The sequence below is a fragment of the Chiloscyllium plagiosum genome, unplaced genomic scaffold, assembly GCF_037043375.1.
Source record: "Chiloscyllium plagiosum isolate Xiang-an unplaced genomic scaffold, Cpla_swu_hap1 HiC_scaffold_4, whole genome shotgun sequence".
Classification (NCBI taxonomy): domain Eukaryota; kingdom Metazoa; phylum Chordata; class Chondrichthyes; order Orectolobiformes; family Hemiscylliidae; genus Chiloscyllium; species Chiloscyllium plagiosum.
In genome coordinates, this window is record NW_028270142.1 from 116822586 (window position 1) to 116847689 (window position 25104).

The 25104-nt window shown below is 40.7% G+C and overlaps 1 protein-coding gene across 2 annotated transcripts in view; it reads left to right on the top strand.

Moving 5' to 3' along the window:
* Positions 1 to 714: 714 nt before the first annotated feature.
* LOC122548917 (1-phosphatidylinositol 4,5-bisphosphate phosphodiesterase gamma-1-like) overlaps positions 715 to 25104 on the top strand; it is a 206006-nt gene continuing 181616 nt past the window's right edge. For both annotated transcript variants that reach the window (XM_043687891.2, XM_043687892.2), the window contains exon 1: positions 715 to 1476. In XM_043687891.2, coding sequence (XP_043543826.1) covers positions 1257 to 1476 — 220 coding nt within the window. In that variant the 5' untranslated portion in view covers positions 715 to 1256. The remainder of the gene's footprint in view (positions 1477 to 25104) is intronic.

Consider the following 25104-nt stretch of genomic DNA (forward strand, 5'->3'; position numbering starts at 1 on the left):
GAGTTTGTAAAAAAACACTGCTGGGTGGGATGGATTTTTAAGAATGCTGGTGGCCTTTCTTTGACTGCGGGCCTGGTAGATGGTATTAAATAGGGTGTTTCTGATGTTATGAGAAAGACTAAACGTAGGTTATACCAACTGTCCTTTAAGGCTTTACTGTGATTGTATGGAGATTAGTATGGTGTATGACAATCATTGTGAGATAGATAGGTGACCATAAAGATGGCCGTACTGTGCTAAATTGACTGTGGTTCATAATCACCAGGGAGGTCTCACCAAGTTTTGTACATGTATTTTTTGGTATATCTTTGTTTCACTTATCTGTCACCTCTCTGGTATGGTCGTTTCAAATCCAATTACTTTGCTGACCCTTCACATATTTCATACAAATAGGCTCCCGCATCATTCAGCATCTACTTTTCAATTGTCTTCTCTACCCTTTAGCTGTACCCAAAAAATAAGTAAATTTGAATGCATTTGTTTCCAATAAAAAAATACACTATATCAATATTATATAATGGTTATCCCGCATCGTATTCTCTTCCACGTCTTTTTCACACCTTGTTTTAATCTACCCTCTCTCTTTCTCTCTAGATGTCGCTGTTTTTCATTCTTTCCAGCACATTTTTATCCCCCTTCTCTTCCACGCTCTTCCTCCCCCGAGCCAGTAATATTTCAGATTCCTGTCTCTGATCTCTTTCCGGCTGTGTGTGTATGTGCTGTTTCCTCTGGGCTCAGCTGTGCCTCTTGACCGTGTCGATTTCACTTGGAGCTGCACTGCCAAAATTCTAAAGAGGAGGAATACATATATATGCACATTTTTGCTATATGTGTATATATATACATACATAAATGTATGTCTGTGTATGTGTACGTGTGCCTGTATGTATGTAGATATACATTTCCCGGACTATTCCTCCATCTTCAATGCTCCTGCCAGCACAACCGAGGATTTGACAGCAACGGGAAGAACATCCAGACAACCAGGAAACAGGCAAGGATCCAGCACTGCATCATTTGAGCGAATTCACCGGCAATTTTTCTCCACGTTTGTTTGTAGGACTGTATATTAGAATTGGGAACGCCACTATCTACTTCCCTAACCCTGCCCAGCAGGAGTCTGCTTTACAGTGAAGAAAAATCCATGCAGATAAAAAGGGTCCGTTTATAATTCTGATTGGAAAACCTGTTTTTGTTTTTGATATTGAGTCACGTTCTTCAAACCTAAAGATAATTTCACGGATGATGCGCTGAAGATGTCAGGGTCCAGAGTCGGTTTTCCAAACGGATTTTTGCTGGAAGATGGAAGGATGGAAGCAGACGTTAGCAGAGTCATCCGAAACTTGGAGCTGGGCACTGTCATGACTTTATATTACCAGAAGAAATCGCAGAGACCCGAGAGAAAAACTTTTCAGGTGAAACTGGAGACTAGGCAGATCATCTGGTGCAGGACCAGTGACAAGATCGAAGGCGAAAGTAAGTGAAATAAAGCAGCACTTGGATTGTTTGTAAAATGTTGGGCAGTGGGGAATATATAGGTTCTCGGTGTCTGAGGGTTCAGATAGGACCATCACATGCAGACAAGCTAACTAGGTTCTCCTGAGGGACACATACAAATGTAACCTAGTTTAAGTTCTCTCGCATTACCTTGTCATTCAGTGATGGTGTGGGAGGTCATACTTACTTATATTGGACAGTTGATTGAACCATGTATCTCAACAGAAATTTAAGGCTACGTGGGATGGATGTAACCTGTTGAATATGTGGGTGTGTGGGAGGCATTTGTTTAAATATACACTGAACACCAAATTTCGATTCCTGCTAAAATGTTACAATTCCTTCTAAAATTAGCTATCAATTCATTTCCCCTGCAGAAAGAAACACGAAGGATTTATTTTTGAGAAAGATCTTAGGTTGTTGATGTCTGCATTATAATGATTTGCAATTTGTAACAGCAAGATCATCTGATTTCATTGGATGATATATTTTGTTGGATACCAGAAGGATGGTTTAAACACTTTCAAAGTAGTACAGACTGGGAAAGGTAGCTGTCAAATAGTGGATCCCCAATAGGATTTGGAATTCCTGTTTTTCTGATTAGATTCACTGCACAGTTGTAGATTTCCCTCCTCTTCGGCAAGGATCAACTCTTGTTGAAGTCTATTTCCGTGTGCTTCTTACTTGGTACCTCAACCAGGCGGTCATTTATCAATGTAAGGCCTTTTTAGTTAACACTGGTGATGCACTTGGCCACTGAGATCTGCTACACCAGGACAATTAGAAGAATACAGACGTTTACAGCACAGAAGCAGACTGTTCAGTTCACCAGGGTCTATGTCAATGTTTATGCTCTGCCCTTTTCCCATTCTGCTTCTAAGTCAGCAAGATATCCCTCCATTCAGTTCTCCCTCGTGTGTATCTATGTTCCTCTTAAAATTCATCAATGTGACTCAGCTCAACTACTCCATGTGGTCAGGAGTTTTATGTTCTAACCACTGCCTGGTTTTACTTGAATTCCTCATTGAATTTGTCAGTGTCTAATGTTTATGGTCCATAGATCTATTCGCCTCTGTGCTGTACATATAGTTTGCAGTGTGAGGCATCAGGGGGTGGGGGCGGAGAGGTCGGGAAGAAGATTGCAAGTCAAACGACCTCTTCTTCCCAACCTCTCCGCCCCCCAACCCTCTCCAGCCTATCACCCTCACCCTCACCTCCTTCCACCTATCGTATTCCCAGCGCCCCTCCTCCAAATTCCCTCCCGCCTGCCCTTTATCTCAGCCCGCTTGGCACACCAGCCTCACTCCTGAAGAAGGGCTTATGCCCGAAACGTCGATTCTCTTGCTCCTCGGATGCTGCCTGGCCTGCTGTGTTTTTCCAGCACTACATTTTTCAACTCTGGTCTCCTGCATCTGCAGTCCTCACTTTCTCTAAATTTTACCAAATTACTAGTAACCATTTTACATTTAAAAACTGTTTCATGGGACAATGAAATGGAGTCTGGATATAGAAAGGTTCAGTTTTCTAATTAACTAGTCGTGGATTACTGTCATTTAGTAAGTAATTCAGTAAGTAGGTCCAGTCACTTATTGGAACTATGTAAACTTCCTGTCAGCAAGTAATGTTTGCTAATTTATACTCCTTTTCATTCTCACTGCATCTTTACCTTTCTCCCCAACTCTTCAATAGAACTGGAAAACCTTCCCTCAAAGATATTGGTCCTGGCTCAGTTAAGATATAACCTGTCCAGTTTGTACACGTTCTACCTTTCCAATGCCTTAGGAATCTAAAGCCTTCTCACCTTTTTCATCTCTGCCTCCACACTTTCAATTATCTTCCTGTTTCTATACTCACCAGTAGATATCAGTAGGAATAAACTGGGGATAAGTACCTCTGGATCTTACTTTTTATATGTTGGTTAGCTGCCTGAATTCTGCTTGCAGGACATCAATTCCTCTTCCTCCCTGTGTCGTTAGCACTGATATAGGTCATGACTTTTGACTGTGCAGACATTCCCCTCAGAATATTTGGCAGTACCTCAATGAACCTTTTGACCGTGGCATGAGGGAATCCTTGTTATATCTGCGGCCACAAAGATCCAGTCTGGTCATCAAATAATTGAATCAGTGATCAATTTTCTTTCCTGACCATCCTATTGTCCACCTCTCCACAGATGTAGCGCCCAAGGTGCGGTAATCCTGGTTCTAGCTGTGATCCTCAGAGGTATCATAACCTTTATCAGTAATCAAAATGAATAGCAGTTAGAGAGCACAGTTCATCCAGGGAAATGTTGCATAGTGTTCACAATGCAACATTCCACTTGATTATCTGGCAGTCACCCATTCTGCCTGCTTGATCATAAGAAATAGAGGAGTAGAAGTAGTCCACTTTACCCTTGAGCTTGCTCCACCATTCACTACAACCATCAACCAATTTGATAGTGGCCTTAACTTGACTTTCCTGCCTGCCACCCTCAAGTCTTAACTCCGTTGTTGATTAAAAATGTCTAAAAGCCCTGAGAGTGGTGCGGTGGCTCAGTGGTTAGCACTGCTGCCTCACACCACCAGGGTCCTGGGTTTGATTCCAGTCTCAGGCGATTGTATATATGGAGTTTGCACAGTCTTCCTGTATCTGTGTAGGTTTCCTCTGGGTGCTCCAGTTTCATCCCACCGTCTAAACGATGTGCATGTTAGGGTGGATTGGCGATATTAAATTGCCCATGGTGGGTTAGCCATGGAAAATAGAGAGTTGTAGGGTGTGGGTCTGGTTAAGATGCTCTTCGAAGGGTTGGTGTGGACTGGATGGGCCTATTAGACTGCTTCCACACTGTTGGGATTCTGTTAAAACAAGGTCCTCCTCACTTCCATCTTCAGTGGGAAACCATTTGGTTTTAAACTGTGTCCCCTAGTTATAGACTGTGCCAGAAGAAGATGCATTGCCCCAGCATCCGTACATCCCTTAAGAAACTTAGATGTTTCAATAAGATCACCTCCCATTCTTTTAAAGTCTAGTCAGTGTAGACGTAACCTGCTCAACCTTTCTTCATAAAGCAACCCCTTTCATTCTCAGAATCTGCAGAGGGATCTGTCTCTGGATTGCTTTCCATGCAATAATATTTCTCTTAAGTAAGGAGACCGAAACTCAAGACAGTACTCCAAATGTTTTCCTAAACTGCAGAATGACCAGTTCCAGGAGCATGCTATCCATATACCTCTTCCAGACATACTACAGTGACACCAGTTGCAGCTCAAGCATCAACATCTCGGATGTGAGTTCCTCAAAATCATGGTTATCTAGGAACTGAGAAGTGTCCTGTTCCCACATGAAACAGGCTATGATCGAATTGAAATGCTTTTTTATGTTTAAGACAAATTAAATATAACATAAATGAACTAAACATTTATTGAAAAAAACATTGTCACAGTAAAAATCTTCATATTTTTGTTATTTTACCTTGCTTCTTGATGGACACATTCGGTCTTTCAATTTCCAACTGTTCTGCTGCTTCATTCATAACTCTTTTGATAAGGTCCCTCTTAAAAAAATTAGTGGGTGTTTATCCAAGTGGCAGGCAGTGACTAGTGGGGTACCACAAGTATCAGTGCTTGGGCCCCAGCTATTCACAACATAGATAAATATGTGGATGATGGAACCAAATGCAATGTTTCCAAGCTTGTTGATGACACAAAACTGGGTAGGATTGTGAGTTGTGGGGAGGATATAAGGAGGCTTGATTTTAGGCAAATTGAAGGAGTGAGCAAACATGGGCAGATGTAGTACAAGATGTAGCAAATGTGAAGCTATACACTTTGATGTGAAAAACAGAAAGGCAGAGTATTATTTAAATGGGAAGTGTAGACATACAAAGGGATCTGTCACCTCTCCTTGCAGTGCGTTCCAGGTACCTATCATCCTCTGTGTAAAAAAAAAACTTACTTTGCACATCTCGTTTAAACTTTTCCCGTCTCACTTTAAGTATATGCCCCATAGTATTTGACATTTCCATCCTGGGGGATAGACTCTGACTATCCATGCTAATACATTCCAATCCAGGCAACATTCTGGTAAACTTCTTTTGCACCCTCTCCAAAGCTTCCATATCCTTCCTGTTGTGGACAGGAACTGCACAAATGCTCCAACTGTGACTGCCAACTTTTATACTCAGTGCCCTGACCAATGAAGGTAAGCATGCCATTTGCTGCTTTTCGCTTGTGTTGCCAGTTTCAGGGAGCTGCAGACTTGCAACCCAAGATACCTCTGTATATCAATGCTCCTAAGAGTCCTCCATTTACTATTTACTTACCTCTTGCAGTTGAACTGTCAAAATGCATCACCTCACACTTGTTTAATCTGAATTAAACCCTGTCTAACTTTCCAGCTGATTTATATTCGGCTGTATCCTTTGACAACCTTCCTCACTATCCACAGCTCCACCAATGTTTGTATCATCTGCAAACTTACTAATCAGACCACCTACATTTTCATCCAAATCATTTATATATATTACAAACAATAGAGGTCCCAGCACTGATCCTTGCAGGAAACTACTGGTCATAGACCTCCAGTTAGAAAAACACTCCTCCACAACTCCCCTCTGTCTTCTATGACCAAGCCAATTTTGTATCCAACTTACCACTTCATCGTGGATCCCATTACTTGCAAGTAAGTTAATGTCAGAGTACTGGGAGTTATTCAAGAAGGAGATGAAGGAAGTCCAGAGAAAATACATTTTCACAAAGAAAAAGGATGGGCACCCCAAGTCTGGGTCTCTTAGATATCAAAGAGAATATTGAATAAGATAAAGCAACAAAGAAGTTCAATGCTGCAGAAAGCCTGATGAAGTATAGAAAGGATAGTGGTGAAACTTAAAAAAAAGGAAATTGGGAAAGCAAAGGTAAGTAACCTATTGCTGAGGAAACCTCAAAGACATTTTATAAATGCATAAAGGGCAAGAGGATATCTAAAGAAAGTGTCGGGCTAGAGATCTCAAAGGTAATTTATCTATGAATAGAAGACATAGTTCTTAATGAATGCTTTGTGCCTGTTTTCACAAAAGAGTTAGATGAGGCAGGCATTGCAGTTAAGGCAAAAGAATACATGATATTGCATTGGATAAACATTGTTAGTTGTTTAGCCTCCTTGAGAGTGAATAAGTCTCTGGTCCAAGATGTAATATAGCCCAGTATGCTAAATGAAGGAAGGGAAGGCACTATAGGAGATCTAACCATCATTTTTCAGTATTCTTTGACTGCAGCCATGATGAGAGAGAACGGGAAGACTTCTAAAGTTGTACCGTTATGTAAAAGCAAGAATCCAAATAACTTCAGACAAGTCACTCTAACTGCAATAACAGGCAAACTATTGGAAAGAAAGTCTGGCAGCCAATATTGTCATTTGGAGAGGCTTAGATTAATCGAGAACAGTCAAAAGAGCTATAAAAAAGATTATATCTGATTAACTTGACTAAATACTTGAGGAGATAATGAGAAGGGTCCATGAGGGTATAGTGTTAAATTTAGACACATGAACTTTAACAAAACTTTTAATAAGGTCCAAAATGGCAGGCCAAGCAGATAAAAAGCTCATGGGATCCATAGGAAAGTTGCAAGTTGGATCAAAGATTTACTCAGAGGTAGGAACCAAAGCAGATGGCTAACAGAAGGGATGTGAGAGTGACTGTCCCTGATGTCAAGGTCGCATTTGACCAAATGCACCATCAGGGATCACTAACAAAGCTGGAGGCAAAAGTAACCAGGGGCAAAACACTGCTGATGGAAGTCAGCCCCCTTGCCCCCCCCCCCCCCCCCCCCCATTCCTGATGAAGGGCTTGTGCCCGAAACATCAAATCTCCTGCTCCTGCTTGTCGGGTGCTGCCTGACCTGCTGTGCTCTTCCAGCACTATGCTTTTTGGCTCTAACTCTCCAGCATCTGCAGTGCTCTCTTCCTCCTGACAGGAGTCATATCTAGCATGAAGGAAGATAGTTATGATTGTTGGAGGCCAGTCATCTCAACCCTAAGTCATCTCTGCAGGATTTCCTTAGGATGGTGTCATAGGCCCAACTATCTTGAGCTGCTACTTCAATCACCTTTCCTCCATCATGAGATCATGTTCACTGATGAACACACAATGGCAGTACCATCCATCGTTCCTCAGATACTGAAGTGGTCCATTTGTAAGTGCAACAAGATCTGGACAACATTCAGGCTTGGGCTGAGAAGTAGCAAGTAACATTCAAACCGCACAAATGCCATTAGCATTTCCAATAAGCGACACTCTAACCAGTACCCATTGACATTCACTGGTGTGACCATCACTGCATTACCCACTATCAGCACCTTGGGGTTACCATTGACCAGAAATTCAACTCGACTAACCATATAAATACAGTACCTACCAGAGAATGTCAGGGGCTAGGAATACTGTGGCAAAAAACTCACTCCCTGACTCTCCAAAGCCGGTCCACCATCTATCAGGTGTGTGATGGAATACAGGCAAAACACTGCTGCTGCAAGAGATCGGAAATACCCACAGAGAATTCTGTTAGAAATTCAGCAGGTCTGGCAGCATCTGTGGATCAAGAAAAAGAGTTAACATTTGAAGTCCAGTATGATTCTTCTTCAGAACTGGACACTTCTGATGAAGAGTCGTACTGGACTCCAAATATCTCCACAGATGTTGCCAGATCTGCTGAGTTTCTGCTGAGTTTCTGCAACATACTGTGTGTTCATGCGTGATGGAATAGGTCCACTTCCCTAGCTGACTAAAGCCAAAATAATGGTCAAGAAGCTTGACACCATGCAAGACAAAGCAGCCTGCTTTATTGTCACTACATCCAAAAACATTCACTCCCTTCATCACTGACATATAGTAGGAGCCAGATGCACCATCTACAAGATGCACTGCAGAAATTCACAAAGGCTCCTTGAACAGTATCTTCTAAACCATGACCATCTACAAGAACAAGAGCAGTTGATACATGGGAAAACCACCACCTGCGAAGTCCCTTTCAAGCTACTCACCATCCTGACTTGGAAATATATCACCATTCCTTCAACGTCGTTGGGTCAAAATCCTAGAATGCCCTCCCTAATGGGATAGTGGGTTGTCCTAAAGGATACACACTGCAGCGGTTCAAGAAGGCAGCTCACTACCACCTTCTCGAGGGCAACTAGGGATGGGCAATTATGCTGGCCCAACCAGCAATGCCCATGCCCCATTAATTAATAAATAAAGAGAAGGTCTTGCATTAGGAGATTGTTGGTTGTGGCGTTCTGCAGGCCTCGGTTCTGGGATCCCTTGGCTTTTGTGGGATATATCAATAATCTACACTTAAATGTAGGAAACAGAATTAAGTAATTTGTAGATAATAGGAAAATTGGCTGTGTGGTTGATAGTGAGGAACAAAGGTGTAGACTGCTGCATACAAATGCCAGGCAATGACCATCTCCAATAAGAGTCAATCTAACCACTAACCCTTGACATTCAATGGATCGGTTAGATCTGCAGAAAATGACAAAAGAAAACCCAATGTGGAGATATGTGAAAGATCGTGTTTGGGGAGGATAAACAAAGCAAAGGAGTTTATAAGAAGTTCTGATCACCGTATTACAGGAAGGGTCGTGTTAGAGATGTGGGCTTCCTTCACCCAACTCTCACTGCATTGAAATATAAATGTTCCCCCAGGGCTTCCTTCATCTCTCGCCTTTTACCCCAGCATGGCATCACCATGTCTGCTTCAGCACTCTCCCAAGCTCCAAACAGCAACACATTTCCATAAACACACACCCATGTGTTAAAAATGGAGAAAATTCTTACCCTTGACCAATGTCCATGACATGTAGCCAACTCTGAAGGATACTTAATCTGATTTCAATGTTAATTGTCATTCATTTCCATTTCTTCTTTGTTCTGGTAAAATAATTAAGTTTTATAGCCTTTTAGAGTTTACTGAATGCTTTTAACTAATTTAGCTTTAACATCCAAAATGAACAATCACCATGAACTGGCATGATTACAAGCAACATAAACACCACATCCCCAGCTCAGAAAGCACACCTGCTCATTTTGATTTTCCTTCTAAAGGAGAAAACCTTTTCAGGTTGATGTTAACCTTTTTAAGCAACATGATCCCAACCTTTTAAGTGAAAAAGACTACAAGATGTTTTAATTGCTTTTTTCCCATTTTCAACCGTTAAACATTAGAAACAGTAGAGTCAATGTAACCGCTGATCCTTGACATTCAATGGATGGGTGAGATCTGCGGAAAGTGACAAAAGAAAACTCAATGTGGAGATATGTGAAAGATCGTGTTTGGGGAGGATAAACAAAGCAAAGGAGTTTGCAAGAAGTTCTGATCACCATATTACAGGAAATATATCTAATAAAACAGGTGATCCAGGAACTAGATATTTGTAATGCACTGAAGCATGAGGCTGTTTTCAATTACCAAGGCTTGGTGACAAGACAACCACAATTGGCTTGATAGTAGCTGCCAATTTGAAATGAATATGGGAGAAATGAAAAAGTGAAAGGTAAAATCACCATAGTCTTATCAGACTACAGTACTGTCCTCTCATTAGAAAGAAATGATAGGTAGTGGTTTAACCTGAGGGTCACCATGCCTTAGTTAAGGGGAGAGGGCATGTCCTTTGTGATAAGCTCACCCAGTTCAGGAATTGAACCCATGCTATTGCCGTTACTCTGCATTACAGACCAGCTATCCAGCCAACTGACTACCATTAACCTTATGAAAGCATAGTAGCAAGGATACACCAACTTGTGACAAAATAGTCACGAGGTTATAGAAACTTGTTTTTTAGTTTTCTGGTCCTAAGAATGGATGAATTGGAAAAGGAGATAATGTTTTGGGTCTCCGTTTCCACAGAATAGGAATACAGAAGCTCAGAGTAACAACTCTGGGAGGAACATGAAAGAGGAGTTTGGAAAAACAATACACATCTTACTAAAATATATCAAATACCAGTTTAAGCAATAAAACAAGCTGATAGGTTATTTTCCAAGTTGCCTCTACAGAGGGACTGGCTGGCTGCCAGAATATTGCAATGATAAGGCAGTTTGGATTAGATTGTGGAACATGAGAGTAAAAGCTCAATTAATTTATTTATCAGGTGCACGTAGAACACTTTATTGGATGGTGAAATACAAGATCAAAATCTTCTAAATAATAGATAGAAGCAATAATTTCATGACAGACAATTACACAAATGATGTAGCATATCAGAAATTAGGTGGAGTGCAGAATGATATAAATAAGGTTGACCCCAATCTGCATTGGGGTTTTGAAATAGGCCATTCGGCCTCTTGGTCATTTGATAAGGTCGCAGCTGATCTAATTGTAGCCTCTATTTTCCTGTCTACCCTGACTCCCTTGTCAGGGAAAGAGATGTCCATAGACTAATGACCCATTGAGAGAAAACAAAACCCTCCATATTAAGTGGGAAATTCCTTCATTTTAAACTGTGTCTCTTTTTGGGTCTGTGTCATCTAATTTTAGAGTATATAGTCTATTTTGCTGTTGACAGCCCTGTGAGTTTCCATTTAAAGTTACTTCTGGAATATTATAGTGGCACCATGGCTCAGTGGTTAGCACTGCTGCCTCACAGTGCCAGGGACCTGAGTTCAATTCCAGCATCCGGCAACTGTCTGTGTGGAGTTTTGCACATTCTCCCTGTGTTGGCTTGGGTTTGCTTTGGTTTCCTCTCACAATCCAAAGATGTGCAGGTTAGGTGAATTGGTCGTGCTAAATTGCCCATAGTGTTCAATGATGTGTAAGTTAGGTGCATTAGCCGGGGTAAATATAGAGGTTCGGGTCGGATGCTCTTTGGAGGGTCGGTGTGGACTTGTTGGGCCGAAGGGCCTGGAGGCATTCTATTCTATGATCATTTTACAAACGTGAATCTATTGATTAAAACTAGTCATATTAATAAACAATATAAATCTACATTCTTAGGAAATGTTCAGCAGTCACAAGTTCAGCTTTTACATTGTAGTGTATTGCGCATGAACATATTAGCAAAACCAATCAATGTAGTCAAAAAGCAAACACATTTAATAAGTAAAACTGTTCCACCTATTGTAATGGGTTACCCAGATGCACTTCCTCTAACGAGTACATTAGCCCCACGAAATGTAACTAGCAACTTCAACACTGCTCTCTGAAAGCATTAATTCCAGCTCCTTGTGTCTTGATAGACTTGATTCTCAAGTCTTAAAAGAAGTGCTAAGTTAGCCTGGAGCAGTTTTTTTTAGACCAATAATATGCTGCTATTTTCTGGGTCTGTAGATTGTGAAGGAACAAAGATGGCCTTTTGTAAAGTGATGTGCTCTTCCTGTTGGATGTGTGAGTTAGGAAGAGTTTCCATGTTACTAATGATTATATCTGCAAGAAGTGTTTTTGATTGCGAATCCTATCACATTGCATGGATCGGTTGGAGCAGCAGTTAGAGGCAATAAGGAATTTACAGGAGCTAGGGAGTGTGATGGATAGCAGTTATAGGAAGGGAGAAAAGCTGCAGATACTGTAAAGTAGATGGGCTAACTCCAGGAAAGGTAGGCGAGGGAGGCAGGTATTGCAGAAGTTTCCTGTGGCTATATCCATTTCAAACAGGTATGCTGTTTTGGAAAATGTAGGGGGTGATGGACTCTCAGGGGAATGTAGCATGAACAGCCAAGTTTCTGGTATTGAGACAGGCTCTAATGTAATGAGGGATGTTTCAGGTTCCAAGCAATCGATTGTGATAGGGGATTCTCTTGTCAGAGGCACAGGAAGGCTTTTCTGTGGCATGCAGCGAAAAATCAGAATGGTGTGTTGCCTCCCTGGTGCTAGGTTCAAGGATATCTCAGAGAGAGTGCAGACTGTTCTCAAAGGGGAGAGGGGCCAGCGGGAGGGCATTGTATACGTTGGAACTAATAACATAGGAAGGGAAAAGGATGAGATTCTGAAGGGAGAAAATAGAAAGTTAGACAGGAATTTAAAAAGGTCTTCGAGAGTAATAATATCTTGATTACTCCTGGTGCTATGAGCTAGTGAGGGTAGGAATAGGAGGATAAAGCAGTAAATGTGTGGCTGAGGAGATGGTGCAGGGGAGCAGGGTTCACCATTTTGGATCATTGGACTCTCCTCTGAGATAGATGCGACCTGTACAATAAGGACAGATTGCACCTGAATTGGCAGGAGACAAATATACTGGCAGAGAGATTTGTTAGAGCTGCTCGAGAGGATTTAAACTAGTAAGGTGGGGGGGGGGGGAACCAAGGGAGACAATGAGGAAAGAGATCAATCTGAGACCGGTATAGTTGAGAAAAGGAACAAGTCAAATAGTCAGTGCAGGCAAGAAATATGCAGAGAACACCGTAGGACTAACAAGTTAAACTGCATTTATTTAAATGCAAGAGGCCTAACAGGCAAGGCAGATAAACTCAGGGTATGGTTAGCAACATGGGGCTGGGATATCATAGCAATTACAGAGATGCAACTTAGGGATGGACAGGACTGGCAGCTTGATGTTCCAGGATACAAATGCTGTAGGAAGGATAGGAATTCATAAACATACTAGTGGAACCACTTCTGCGGATGTACAAATACTGTTATACACGGGATTGTCTGCCATCTACTCTTAGGGAAGCTAATATCTCCCTTATTTTAAAGAAAGGGAAGGACCCTGAAGAATGTATTTTATATAGACCAATCTCGCTACTGAATGTAGATTTCAAAATTTTATCAAAGGTGATGGCTCTGAGGGTGGAGAAGGTTTTGCCTCATATTATAAAAGAAGACCAAACAGTTTTTGTTAAGGGCTGCAGTTCCTCTAACAATATTAGGAAAGTACTGAATACAGTACAGGTATGCCACCAAAGATTGGTGGTCTCCTTAGCTGCAGAAAAAGCCTTTGATCGGATAGAATGGCTGTATCTATTTGAGGTTGTGGAGTGTTTGGTTTGGGGTGGGGGGGGATCCTTTGCGAGATGGGTAGCAGTAATGTATAAGTATCCTAAGGTGGTAGTTATTACAAATGGTATTAAGTCAAATAATTTTAATATTAGAAGAGGTAGTCGACAGGGGTGCCCTTTATCACCGCTGCTATTTACTTTGGCGATTAGCCGAAACTATAAGAGACTTTGAAATAGTAGCACCAAAGATGGGAATGGGGGAAACATAAGATTACCCTATATGCTGATGACGTGCTTTCATTCTTGGCTAAACTGGAGAAGTCCATTCCCTGACTGATCCAAATAATTAATTCATATGGTAGTTTTTCGGGTTATAGGATCAATTTCACAAAATTGGAAATCATGCAGTAGGGGGCTTAGTGGAGATGCCTAACTTGAAGATAAAATGCAACTCCTGTTTAGGTGGTCACCAAAAGGTTTTCTGTATTTGGGATACCCCTTCTGTATTTTATTACCCCTTCCTTCCATCTGTTATATAAAGTTAACTTTGTACAATTACTAGAGAGGATAAAACAGGACTTACAGCCATGGGAGGGATAATGTCTGGGCTGAATAGCTCTGATTAAGATGAATGTCCTTCTCCAGCTTTCACAAGCTGAGGGAGGGGTGGATCCTCTGGATTTGAAGAAATATCAAATAAGTGCTTTGTTAACATATGTTGGTGACTGGGTACGGGGGAATTCAGAATCGATATGGCTTGATATTGAAACCTCACAGTCGAAATGTCATCTAATTAATTTATTATTTATGGACAAGATAAAATCCGTGACTCAGCAATGCAATAGTCAAATTATCTGGAATACAGTGAAAGCCTGGAGGATACTGAGGCAAGACGAGGGCAATTGGTTTAAGACTTCACCATTTACCCTGTTGGTAGGAGCCCAAGGATTTAAACCTGGGGCAATGGACTCCGTCTTTAAGACATGGGAGAACAAAGGAATTCTATATTTGGGAGATTTGCTCAAGGGAGAGGTCCTGAGGTCACTCAGTCAGTTAAGTCAGAAATATGGATTATCCAATAAGGATAAGGGACTATATACAGAGGAAGACCACACTCCTGGCCCAATATTATAAATCAGATGTGGAGAAAAGGGTACTTTGGTGTACGGGTACTCTTTCACTTAGTACTTTATATCATTTACAGAAAGGCCATGCTCTGAGAGGTATGGAAGGACCCTGTAAGATGTGGAACCAAGAGTTAGGACAGGACATTTCACCGAAAATATGGGAAGATATCTGGGGGAAAGTAAGGAAAATTTCAGTATGTAACAAAGCACAGGCTATGCAATTGAAGATCTTACACAGGGCTCATATGGCACCAGAAAGGCTAGCTAAGTTTAAGAGAGGAGTGTCATCAGGATGTCCCAAATGTAAAATTAATATAGGTTCTCTCACACATTGTTATTGGTCATGTTGCAAGATCCAAAGATATTGGAGTGCTATAGTAAGGGAGTTAAAGGACATTCTGGGGACTGAAATTAACATGGATCCAGTAATTCTGTGGGAACCTTTATGGGCGCCCATGGAGCCTAGGGAGGAGGAGACTGGAAGGAAAAGAATATGGGTACTGAAGGGAGTACTCCCAGGGATGGGAGCCTCAGTGGAGCTGTGATGAGTAAGACAGAACAAAGTAGTAAAACATTATATAATTTAAGTAACTTGAATGTAATTTAAGCTAATATTTATTCAATATGTTTGTAGTTTAGTTTTAGTTAAGTAGATAGGTTTGCCTTGGTAGAATAATGAGTTGTTTAGTAACAATGGTACTATGTTATGGCCTTGTTCTTTGTACTTTTTTTTTCCTGTTTTGATGGGGTTTTTTTATATATATAAATGTTTTGTAAAAGATTTAAAAACGCTTTTCAATAAAAATATTTATAAAAAAAAAGAAAAGGGGACAAGAGAGGAGGGGGAGTTGCGTTCTTGGGAAAGGATAGTGTTACAGCTGTACTTAGGGAGGATATTCCTCGGATTACCTCCAGGGAGGTTATTTGGGTGGAACTGAGAAATAAGAAAGGGATGATCACCTTATTGGGAGTGTATTATAGACCCACTAATAGTCAGAGGGAAATTGAGAAACAAATTTGTAAGGAGATCTCAGTTATCTTTAAGAACAGTAGGATGGTTATGGTAGGGAATTTTAACTTTCCAAACATAGGCTGGGACTGCCATAGTGTTAAGGATTTAGATAGAGAGGAATTTGTTAAGTATGTACAAGAAAATTTTTTTGATTCAGTCTATGGGTGTACCTACTAGAGAAGGTGCAAAACCTGACCTATGTTGGGAAATAAGGCAGGGCAGCTGAGTGAGGTGTCAGTGGTTGAGCATGTTGGGGTCAGTGACCATAATATTATTAGTCTTAAAAAAGTAATGGAAAAGGATAGACTGGATCTAAAAGTTGAACTTCAAAACTGCAGGAAGGCCAAGTCTGACAGTATTCAGGAGAATCGACGTTTCGGGCATAAGCCCTTCTTCAGGAATCCCAGAAGAAGGGCTTATGCCCGAAACATCGATTCTCCTGTTCCTTGGATGCTGCCTGACCTGCTGCGCTTTTCCAGCAACACATTTTCAGCTCTGATCTCCAGCATCTGCAGACCTCACTTTCTCCTCTGACAGTATTCGACAAGAACTTTCAAAAATTAATTGGGGGCAGATATTCACAGGTAAAGGGACAGCCAGAAAATGAGAAGCCTTCAAAAATGAAATAACAATAGTCCAGAGGCAATATATACCTGTTAGGTGAAAGACGAGGCTAATAGGTGTAGGGAATGCCGGATGACTAGAGAAATTGAGGTTTTGGTTAAGGAAAGGAAGGAAGCATATGTCAGGTACAGATAGCAGAGATCGAGTGAAACCTCAGAAGAGTATAAAGGCAGCAGAAGTATACTTAAGAGGGAAATCAGGAGGGCAAACAGGGAACATGAGATAGCTTTAGCATACAGGGTTATGGAGAATCCAAAGGGATTTCATAAATATATTAAGGACAAAAAGGTAGAGAATAGGGCCCTCAAAGATTAACAAGGTAGCCTATGTGTGGAACTGCAAGAGATGGGGGAGATACTAAATGAGTACTTTGCATCACTGTTTACTGTGGAGAAGGACATGAACGATATAGAATGTGGGGAAATAGATGGTGACATCTTGAAAAATGTTCATATTACAGAAGAGGAGGTGCTGTATGTCTTAAATGCATAAAAGTGGATAAATCCCCAGGACCTGATCACGGTCCTAGAACTCTGTGGGAAGCTCGGGAAGTGTTTCCTGGGCCCCTTGCTGGGATATTTGTATCATCAATAGTCACAGGTGAGGTTCTGGAAAACTGGAGGTTGGCTAACATGGTGCCATTGTTTAAGAAAGGCGGTAAAGAAAAGCCGGGGAACTATCGACCAGTGAGCATCAGAGATGTTGAAACTTTATTGCTGGAACAGCACAGCAGGTCAGGCAGCATCCAGGGAACAGGAGATTCGACGTTTCGGGCACAGGCCCTTCCTGAAGAAGGGCCTGTGCCCGAAACGTCAAATCTCCTGTTCCCTGGATGCTGCCTGATCTGCTGTGCTGTTCCAGCAATAAAGTTTCAACTTTGATCTCCAGCATCTGCAGACCTCACTTTCTCCCAGCATCAGAGATGGGCAAGTTGTGTTGGAGAGAATCCTGAGGGACAGGATTTACATGTATTTGGAAAGGCAAGAACTGATTGGGGATAGTCAACATGGCTTTGTGTGTGGGAACTCACATGTCACAAATTTGATTGAGTTTTTTGAAAAAGTAATGAAGAGGATTGATGAGGGCAGACCGGCAGATGTGATCTATATGAACTTCAGTAAAGCAACAAGGTTTCTCATGGTATACTGGTTAGCAAGGTTAGGTCTCATGGAATACAGGGAGAACTAGCCATTTGGATACATAACTGGCTGAAAAGTAGAAGACTGAGGGTCTTGGTCGAGGGTTGCCTTGCAGACTGAAGGCCTCTGACCAGTGGAGTGCCACAAGGATCTTTGCTGGGTCTACTACTTTTTTGTCATTTATATAAAAGATTTGAATGTGAACATAGGAGGTATAGTTAGTAAGTTTGAGAATGACACCAAAATTGGAGGCATGGTGGACAGCGAAGAAGGTTACATCAGAGTACAACAGGATCTTGATCAGATGTGCCAATGGACTGAGGACTAGCAGAAGGAGTTTAATTTAGATAAATGTGAGGTGCTGCATTTTGGAAAGGCAAATCAGAGCAGGACTTATACACTTAATGGTAAGGCCTACGGAGTGTTGCTGAACAAAGAGACCTTCAAGTGCTCTTGAATTCTTATGAAGTGCTTCTGAATTCTTTCATAATTCCTTGAAAGAAGAGTCACAGGTAGATAGGATAGTGAAGAAGGCGTTTGATATGCTTTCCTTTATTGGTCCTTTATTTCATTGATAGGAATTGGGAGGTCAAGTTGTGGCTTTATAGGACATTTTGGAATATTGTGTGCAATTCTGGTCCCCCTCCTATCAGAAGGATGTTGTGAAAGTTGAAAGGGTTCAGAAAAGATTTATAAGGATATTGTCAGGGTTGGAGGATTTCAGCCATAGGGAGAGGCTGAATAAACTGGGGCTATTTTCCCTGGAGCGTCGGAGGCTGAGTGGTGACCTTATAGAGTTTTATAAAATCACAAGGGACATGGACAGGGTAGAACAACAAGTTATTTTCCCTAGAGTAGAGGAGTCCAGAACTAGAGGACACATGTCTAGGGTAAGCGGAGGGGGGGGGGGGGGGGAAAGTTTAAGAAACACTGAAGATATTGGAGAGACTCAGCAGGTCTGGCAGCATCTGTGGAGAGAAAGACAGAGTTAACATTTCAATATGACTCTTCTACAGAACTTCCTCAAAATTTAGATAAAGGGACTGAAAGTATAGTTGCTAACTTTGCTGATGATACAGAGAGATGTAGGAATGTAAGTTATGAAGAAAAAAATAAAGAGAAATATAAGTCAACTAAGTGAATGGGCAAAGATCAGGAAAGTGGAGTGTAATGTGGAAAATTGTGAAATTGTCCATTTTGGCAGAAAGAGTAAAAAAGAAACATATCATCTAAATAATGAGAGATTATGGAGCTCAGAGGTGCAGAGGAATCTGGATGTCCTAATGTATGGATTATGAACAGATAGCATACAGGTACAGCAAGTAATTAGAAATCGCAACAGAATGTTCTCATTTATTGTAAGGAGAATTTAGTACAAAAGCAAGAAGATTCTGATACATTTGTATAGAGTGTGGTATGACTACATCTGGAGGATTGTGTATAGTATTTAAGGAAGGATGTAAATGCATTGAAAGCAGTTATAAAAAGATTCACTAGATTAATGCCTGGAATGAGCTGGTAGTTTATGAGGAGAGGTGGGACAGAGTGGGCTTGTATCTGCTAGAGTTTAGAACAGAAAGATTTGAGATGATTTGGTTTAGACATAGATCCTGCAGAATCTTGACAGGCTACATGTGGGAAGGATGTTTCCTTTTCTGGAAGAGCCTAGAACTGGGGGAATCACTGTATCAAAATGGTAGCTTGTGAAATTAAGGTGGAGACGAGGAGAAATGATTAGAGAAATGATTCCCTACAGTGTGAAAACAGGCTCTTCGGCCCAACAAATCCACACCAACCCTCCAAAGAGTAACCCATCCAGAGCCATTCCCCTACCCTACATATACCCCTGACTAATTCACCTAAGACTACAGACAAATTAGCATGGCCAATTCAGCTAACCTGCACATTTTTGGATTGTGGGAGGAAACCAGAGCACCCAGAGGACACCCAAGAAGGCATAGGGAGAATGTGCCAACTCAACACAGTCACCCAGGCTGGGATCAAACACGGGTCCCTGATGCTGTGAGGCAGCCATTGAGCCACCGTGCCACCCATAAATCTTTTCCACAAAGGGTTGTCTTCAAATTGCTTTTCCTCAAAAGGAGTGGAAGTAGAATCCTTGAATACTTTTAAAGCAGTGGGAGATAGATTATTGCTAAGCAAGAGGTGAGAACTTACCATAGTCGGTAAGAATCTGGAATAATCAGGTCAGCCATCATCTTGATGATTTAATCGGTTCAATGGATTGACTGGCCTACTTCTGTTTCTGATTCTCAGAAACCATCTCAGATTCTGTCCCTCTCTCTCCTCACCATTAGTCTCTTATTTCCTTACCTCTAATCTTCACATTCTCCATTTCTTCTGTTGTATCTGTCTCAATTTGCCTTGTAACTCTCTTGTCTCTCACCTTGCCCAGCTTTCATTTCGCTTCTAACATCATTCTGGCTGCTGTAAGTGTCTCAGTCTCCCTCTCATCCCTTTGTCTGTCTCTGCTGTTTTCTCTCCACTAATCATTTAAATGTTCTCTTCTTCCCTCTCTCTCTTTCCTCTCCTCTCCTCCACTGTAGCTGGACTTGGTTTTAAAAGCATTATTATGAACACATTGTACTACCACTCTGAATCCACAGCCAGCTTTCTCCTCATCCCTAACAAAAACATTTGGATTTATAATCAGACAGGAAATGATACGTCAATAAACACTGGAGTTATGGATGGCAAACTAGGCTTCAGTAAATATTAGCTTCTAGTAGACCTTTGCTTTAGCAGGCAATGGGATTTGGGTGTAGTTATATTTGCTTCAATCCTGTCCTTCCTCAAGTTCCTGATTCTAAATATAGAAACAGTACACAAAGGTTAGGACAGGGGAGAGAGGATGTGGCTGAATTATATAAAAAGTAACGACATTTGTGAAGGGAAATAAACTCAATTATCAACCTGAATCTCATTTAGTCAAAAACAACAACTCTATTTCTGCAAATATTATTAACTTAAAATGGAAACCGGTCAAATCAACGCAAACAGCTTCCAACCTACACAAATTAGCAATTACCTTTTTCTGCACTCGCAGAACCACAGTCCCTATGTATTCTAATTAGCAACTCCTGTATCCTGAACCCCAAATAGCTACCCATCCCTATGTATTCTGGTAAGTAACCCTATCTACTCCAGTTAATAACCCCAGCTTCACCTACATCATTTAATTACCTACCAAAACTGTAAGAAGATTTAGTGCCTCATCCTAAATATGATGCGGAGGTGCCAGTGTTGGACTGGGGTAGACAAGGTCAGACGTCACATGACAATAGGTAAGAGTCCAACAGATTTATTTGAAATCACAAGCTTTCAGAGCATAGCCCTTTCGTCAGGCGACTGCTGTATAACAGTACAGCACTCCCATAGTACTGCACTGGAGAGGCAACGTCTTTCAGGTGAGAACATGAACCCATAGGTTTCTGACTCACAGACAAGAGTGCTATTAGCTGAGCCACAGCTAATACTGAAAAGGTGTGTCTGGGAAAAAAAAATATTTGTGTCACCATCCCACATAGCAACAACAAGAATTTGCGTTATATAGGCCATGTAACATAGTAAAGTGCTGGCAGGCATAACACAATTATATAATCAGATAAACTCTGCCACTAAGATAAATAGTAGGGTCGGTGAGCTAAAGCTTGGTCATAGTGATCAGTTATAAGCAGTGTCACCAAACGGAGAGGGAGAGAGAGGGAGAGATTTTGGGCTTGTCAGCTGAAGGTCCAGTCTTCAGTGGTAGTGGGTTAAAATTACTGCTGTGCAAGATTCCAACATTGGAGGAATGTAGAATTTGTGGGGAATTTTAGGGCTGGAGGAGTTTACAAAGATATAAGGAGCAAAAGGATTTGAAAATATTGATGAGGATTTTCAATTTGGGATGTTAATAGAATGAAATTAGGTAAACATAGGTTAGTGTGCACAGGGACCATGGATTGATGGGTTTTGATGCAAGATAGGATACAAGCAGCAGTATCTTTATCAGGCCAATCATTTCTATGAGGACTTGACTTCTCTGCAGTCTTTGGTTTGAAATTTGCAGTAGTTTTTGGATGTACCATCCTTTGGATCTATGCAAATTGGAAAGCTTCATTCATATGGAATGGATTAGGGTAAAGCCCAGGACCATGAGATTACAGGAAGGATCTCTGGGGATTGGGGATCAGAAATAAAAGGTGGGAGTGAAGGGGACATACTAGGGGAAACAACGTAAATATAAATTTGATAAAACACCAATCTGTGAGGCTGCAGTGCTGTCTAATGGCAAGAGAACAGGTCAGGATGTTATAATTAGACAGAGGGATGATTATAACTGCAAATTAATGGTAAGTGAAATCAGTGGAAATGTATGGTTGGATAAAGTTGGTTATGTCAGGAAACGTTTCACAAACCTTGCACAGTCATACTACTGGCAGTAGCAGTTTCTAACCTTTGACGAACTTGACAAGCGCCTAATTAGAATAGATTATAGCAATCCAATTTTTAATTATGAAGTACCAGCATATCATCAGCCAATTAGCTCTTATGAAATATACCATAACCTGATGGACAATTAGGAATGGACAATAAATACTGACCCAGTCAATGAAGCCCCTCTCCCATTAATGAATAACAAAAACACAAAAACGTTTCAGAGCATTTCACAACAAAGTACCTTTAAAGTGTAATCAATGTGTTAGTAATTGATGTAACACAGAGATTTTTTATATTATTCACTGGATGTGACCTTTGCTGGCTAGTCCAACATTGATTGCACATCCTTATTTGTCCAGAAGGCAGTTAAGCATCAATCACATTGCTGTGGGTCTGGAGTCACACATAGACCAGACAAGGTAAGGATGGCAGACTTCCATCTAATGAAGGTCATGAGTGAACCAGGTGGGTTTTACAACAACTGAGTGGTTATGTCGCCCCATTTATTCCACATTTGTATTGGATTCAAATGTTACCATTTGTCATGGCAAGATTTGAACCCATCTCTCCATACATTGTTAGCACTGATTACTAACTCAGTGGCATTACCACTACACCACCAGCTCTCCAGAGGACAACAGGAAGCTCTCAGCAGCAGCAATGTAATCATGACCAGATGTGTTTTGGTTGAGGGGTAAATATTGTCTAGGACACTAGAGAGGGCTTCCTTCCTTTTCTTCAAAACACTGTCATGTGATCATTTATACTTACCTCAGGAAAGACCACAGTTTAATTAGTCATTCGAAACATAGCACGTCCACCAGTATGACAACTCCCTCATCACTGCAATGGAGTATGGGCCTAAATTTTATATTCAAGTGGAACTTGAACAAGTGGAGTCAAAGGCATATGTAATCATCACTAAACCACAGATGACACTTGAAAATGATATAGAGACATAGTCAATCACTAAATAATATTTAAATACTATTCTTCATTGTGGTATTTTAGATTGAATACTGTTCATTGTCTTATTTTAGATTTAATATAACCAAAAATATGAGAACATGCAAGCCTCACAGTGCAGATTTTATAATCCACAAATTATTGTTCCTTTTGGATTTACAAAAATAATTTGTCATTCCCAGGACCCCTTGTTCTCCAACCCCAACCTGACCTTTGCTTTATAATTAATTTTTTATGCCAAAAATGATGAACAGTTGATGAGGGCAGGTCCTTTTGTCAAGTCTCTCCCAATTTGTTTAAAAGGCTTTCTGAACTTCGTACAAACTGTGTGACTTAAGCACTTATTAAAGCAAATACGTGAGTAATACAAACAGAAAATGTTGGAGAAACTCAGCAGGCCTGGCAGCATTTTTTGACAGAGACAGACAGTTAACATTTTGAGTCTGATATGACTCATCTTCAGAAGTGGCTTTTTCAAGCTTAACTGCTAGCCTTTCTTCAAATAATTTTGAAAGAACAGCAAATGAGTTTTTACTGCATAAAAAGTTGGGGGAAACAGGTGAAGTAGTAAATTAAACAAAAAGGAGTTGTGCATAAACTTGTAAAGAAAAACACTGTAAGGCTGTGGGGAAGGAGTCACAGGTAGCACTTTTACATGACAGGTCCAAGAACAATGGGCTGAATATCCTCCCCCTTTGTTGCACGATTCTAAATATTTAGGATTTTATTGAAGACCGAGAGTTATTTTATCATTTGGTAAGTCTATGTGTTACGGTTTTGTCTTTGGAAAATATCCAAACTGACATCTTTGCAGACTGCAGGACCAACCTTCAGCAGAACAATCTTTACAAAAATATTAAGTCTTAGCAAGAGAGGATAGGATGTTCAGGTTGAAAACTTTGATCAATATATAAAACAATTCAGTGACAAAATTTGACCATGTCATTAAATGTTTACTTTTTCAATCTTAGTTGAAATCTTCTTTTGGACATAAGACATTTCAGTTAATGAAAAAAAAGGTGGAAGAATGCTTTTTGATAAAGTCATTTAGAAATCATGATAAATATTTAGATATTTCGAAGCAATTATATACTAGAATCCTATTGAAAATTTTTGCAAAATATTCCCATTCGACATGTTGACATTAAAATTGCTTTAAGAACTAATGTTTTTGAAAAAAGTGCATACCCCATAATAAATAGTGAAATAATGGCTTTACAATGAAATAGTACACATATTTACAAACCTTAATGTTAACCTCTGCGCACATTTCATCAGTTATAAGGGAATATGGTAGTGTAGTGTGCACATTATTGGAGTGGCAATCCTGAACAATTGAAATCCAAATTCCACTGCAGCAATTTGAGAATTTTGCTTTCAGTTAAAGAAAAATTAGAAACGAAAAGCAAATCAGTTCTGAAGCAATTGTTGGACTGTTGGAAAATCAAACTGATTCACCGATGACCTTTAGGGAGGAAGCTTACTGTTTCTATCCAGTCTGGCAGTTTCACAAGAATAACCTGGGACATAGGCAGAACAATACACTGGCAGAACAATACAAATCCTCAGCCCCAATGTCCAGTAGATTCACACACACATACACACACCTCCATTTCATTTGTACGGCTGTCACTTTGCAAGGAAAGTTGGAAATAGGACATAAATGCCACTGATGAACACAAGGTCTGAAGCTATGTATTTTGAAAGTGTGATGCAGACCAGACCTGCTGGGGACAGGAATTGAGGGTGGGCTAGTAATTGCTGTGAGGGTGCGGTTGGATCAGAAAGTGTGTAGGCCGTACAGCAATATGATTGTTGAGTGGGTGGTCACTCCTCTCAGGGAGTCACAGTTATATGGGATTTTCTTTGGAGCTGTGGATGTTCGATAATGGTGATGTGTGGGGAGAAGGGAAACTTGATGAGCTGGGACAAAACATTCCTATTCCTTCAGGCCAAAAGGCAGTGCTGTCAAGACACTTACTTTTTTCAGCAAGCAGCTCTCACTTTCTATTAGCTACAAAGTTTTCTGAGGCCCGGGAATCCCAATAGCCAGGATTTAACCCTAGAAACACAGCAAGTAATTTATCTTCATTGCAAGGGAATTGTAGTGTAAAAGTGGAGTCATTAATATGCTTTACTGAGAGCAACCGTGTACAGTTTTTGTCTCCATACTTAAAGGATATATTTATCTTACAAAGGATAAAGCTAAGATTCAATTGATTGATTTCTTAGAAAAAAGAAACTGTACTATGAGAAGAGTTTGAGCTAGTCTCTTTGAAATGTATAAAAGTGTGAGAGGGCTTCGTAAGGAAGATGCTGAGAACCTGTTTACTCTGCCTGGGCTTGTAGAATTACAGATCAGGGGAAGAGGATCACCTGTTTGGG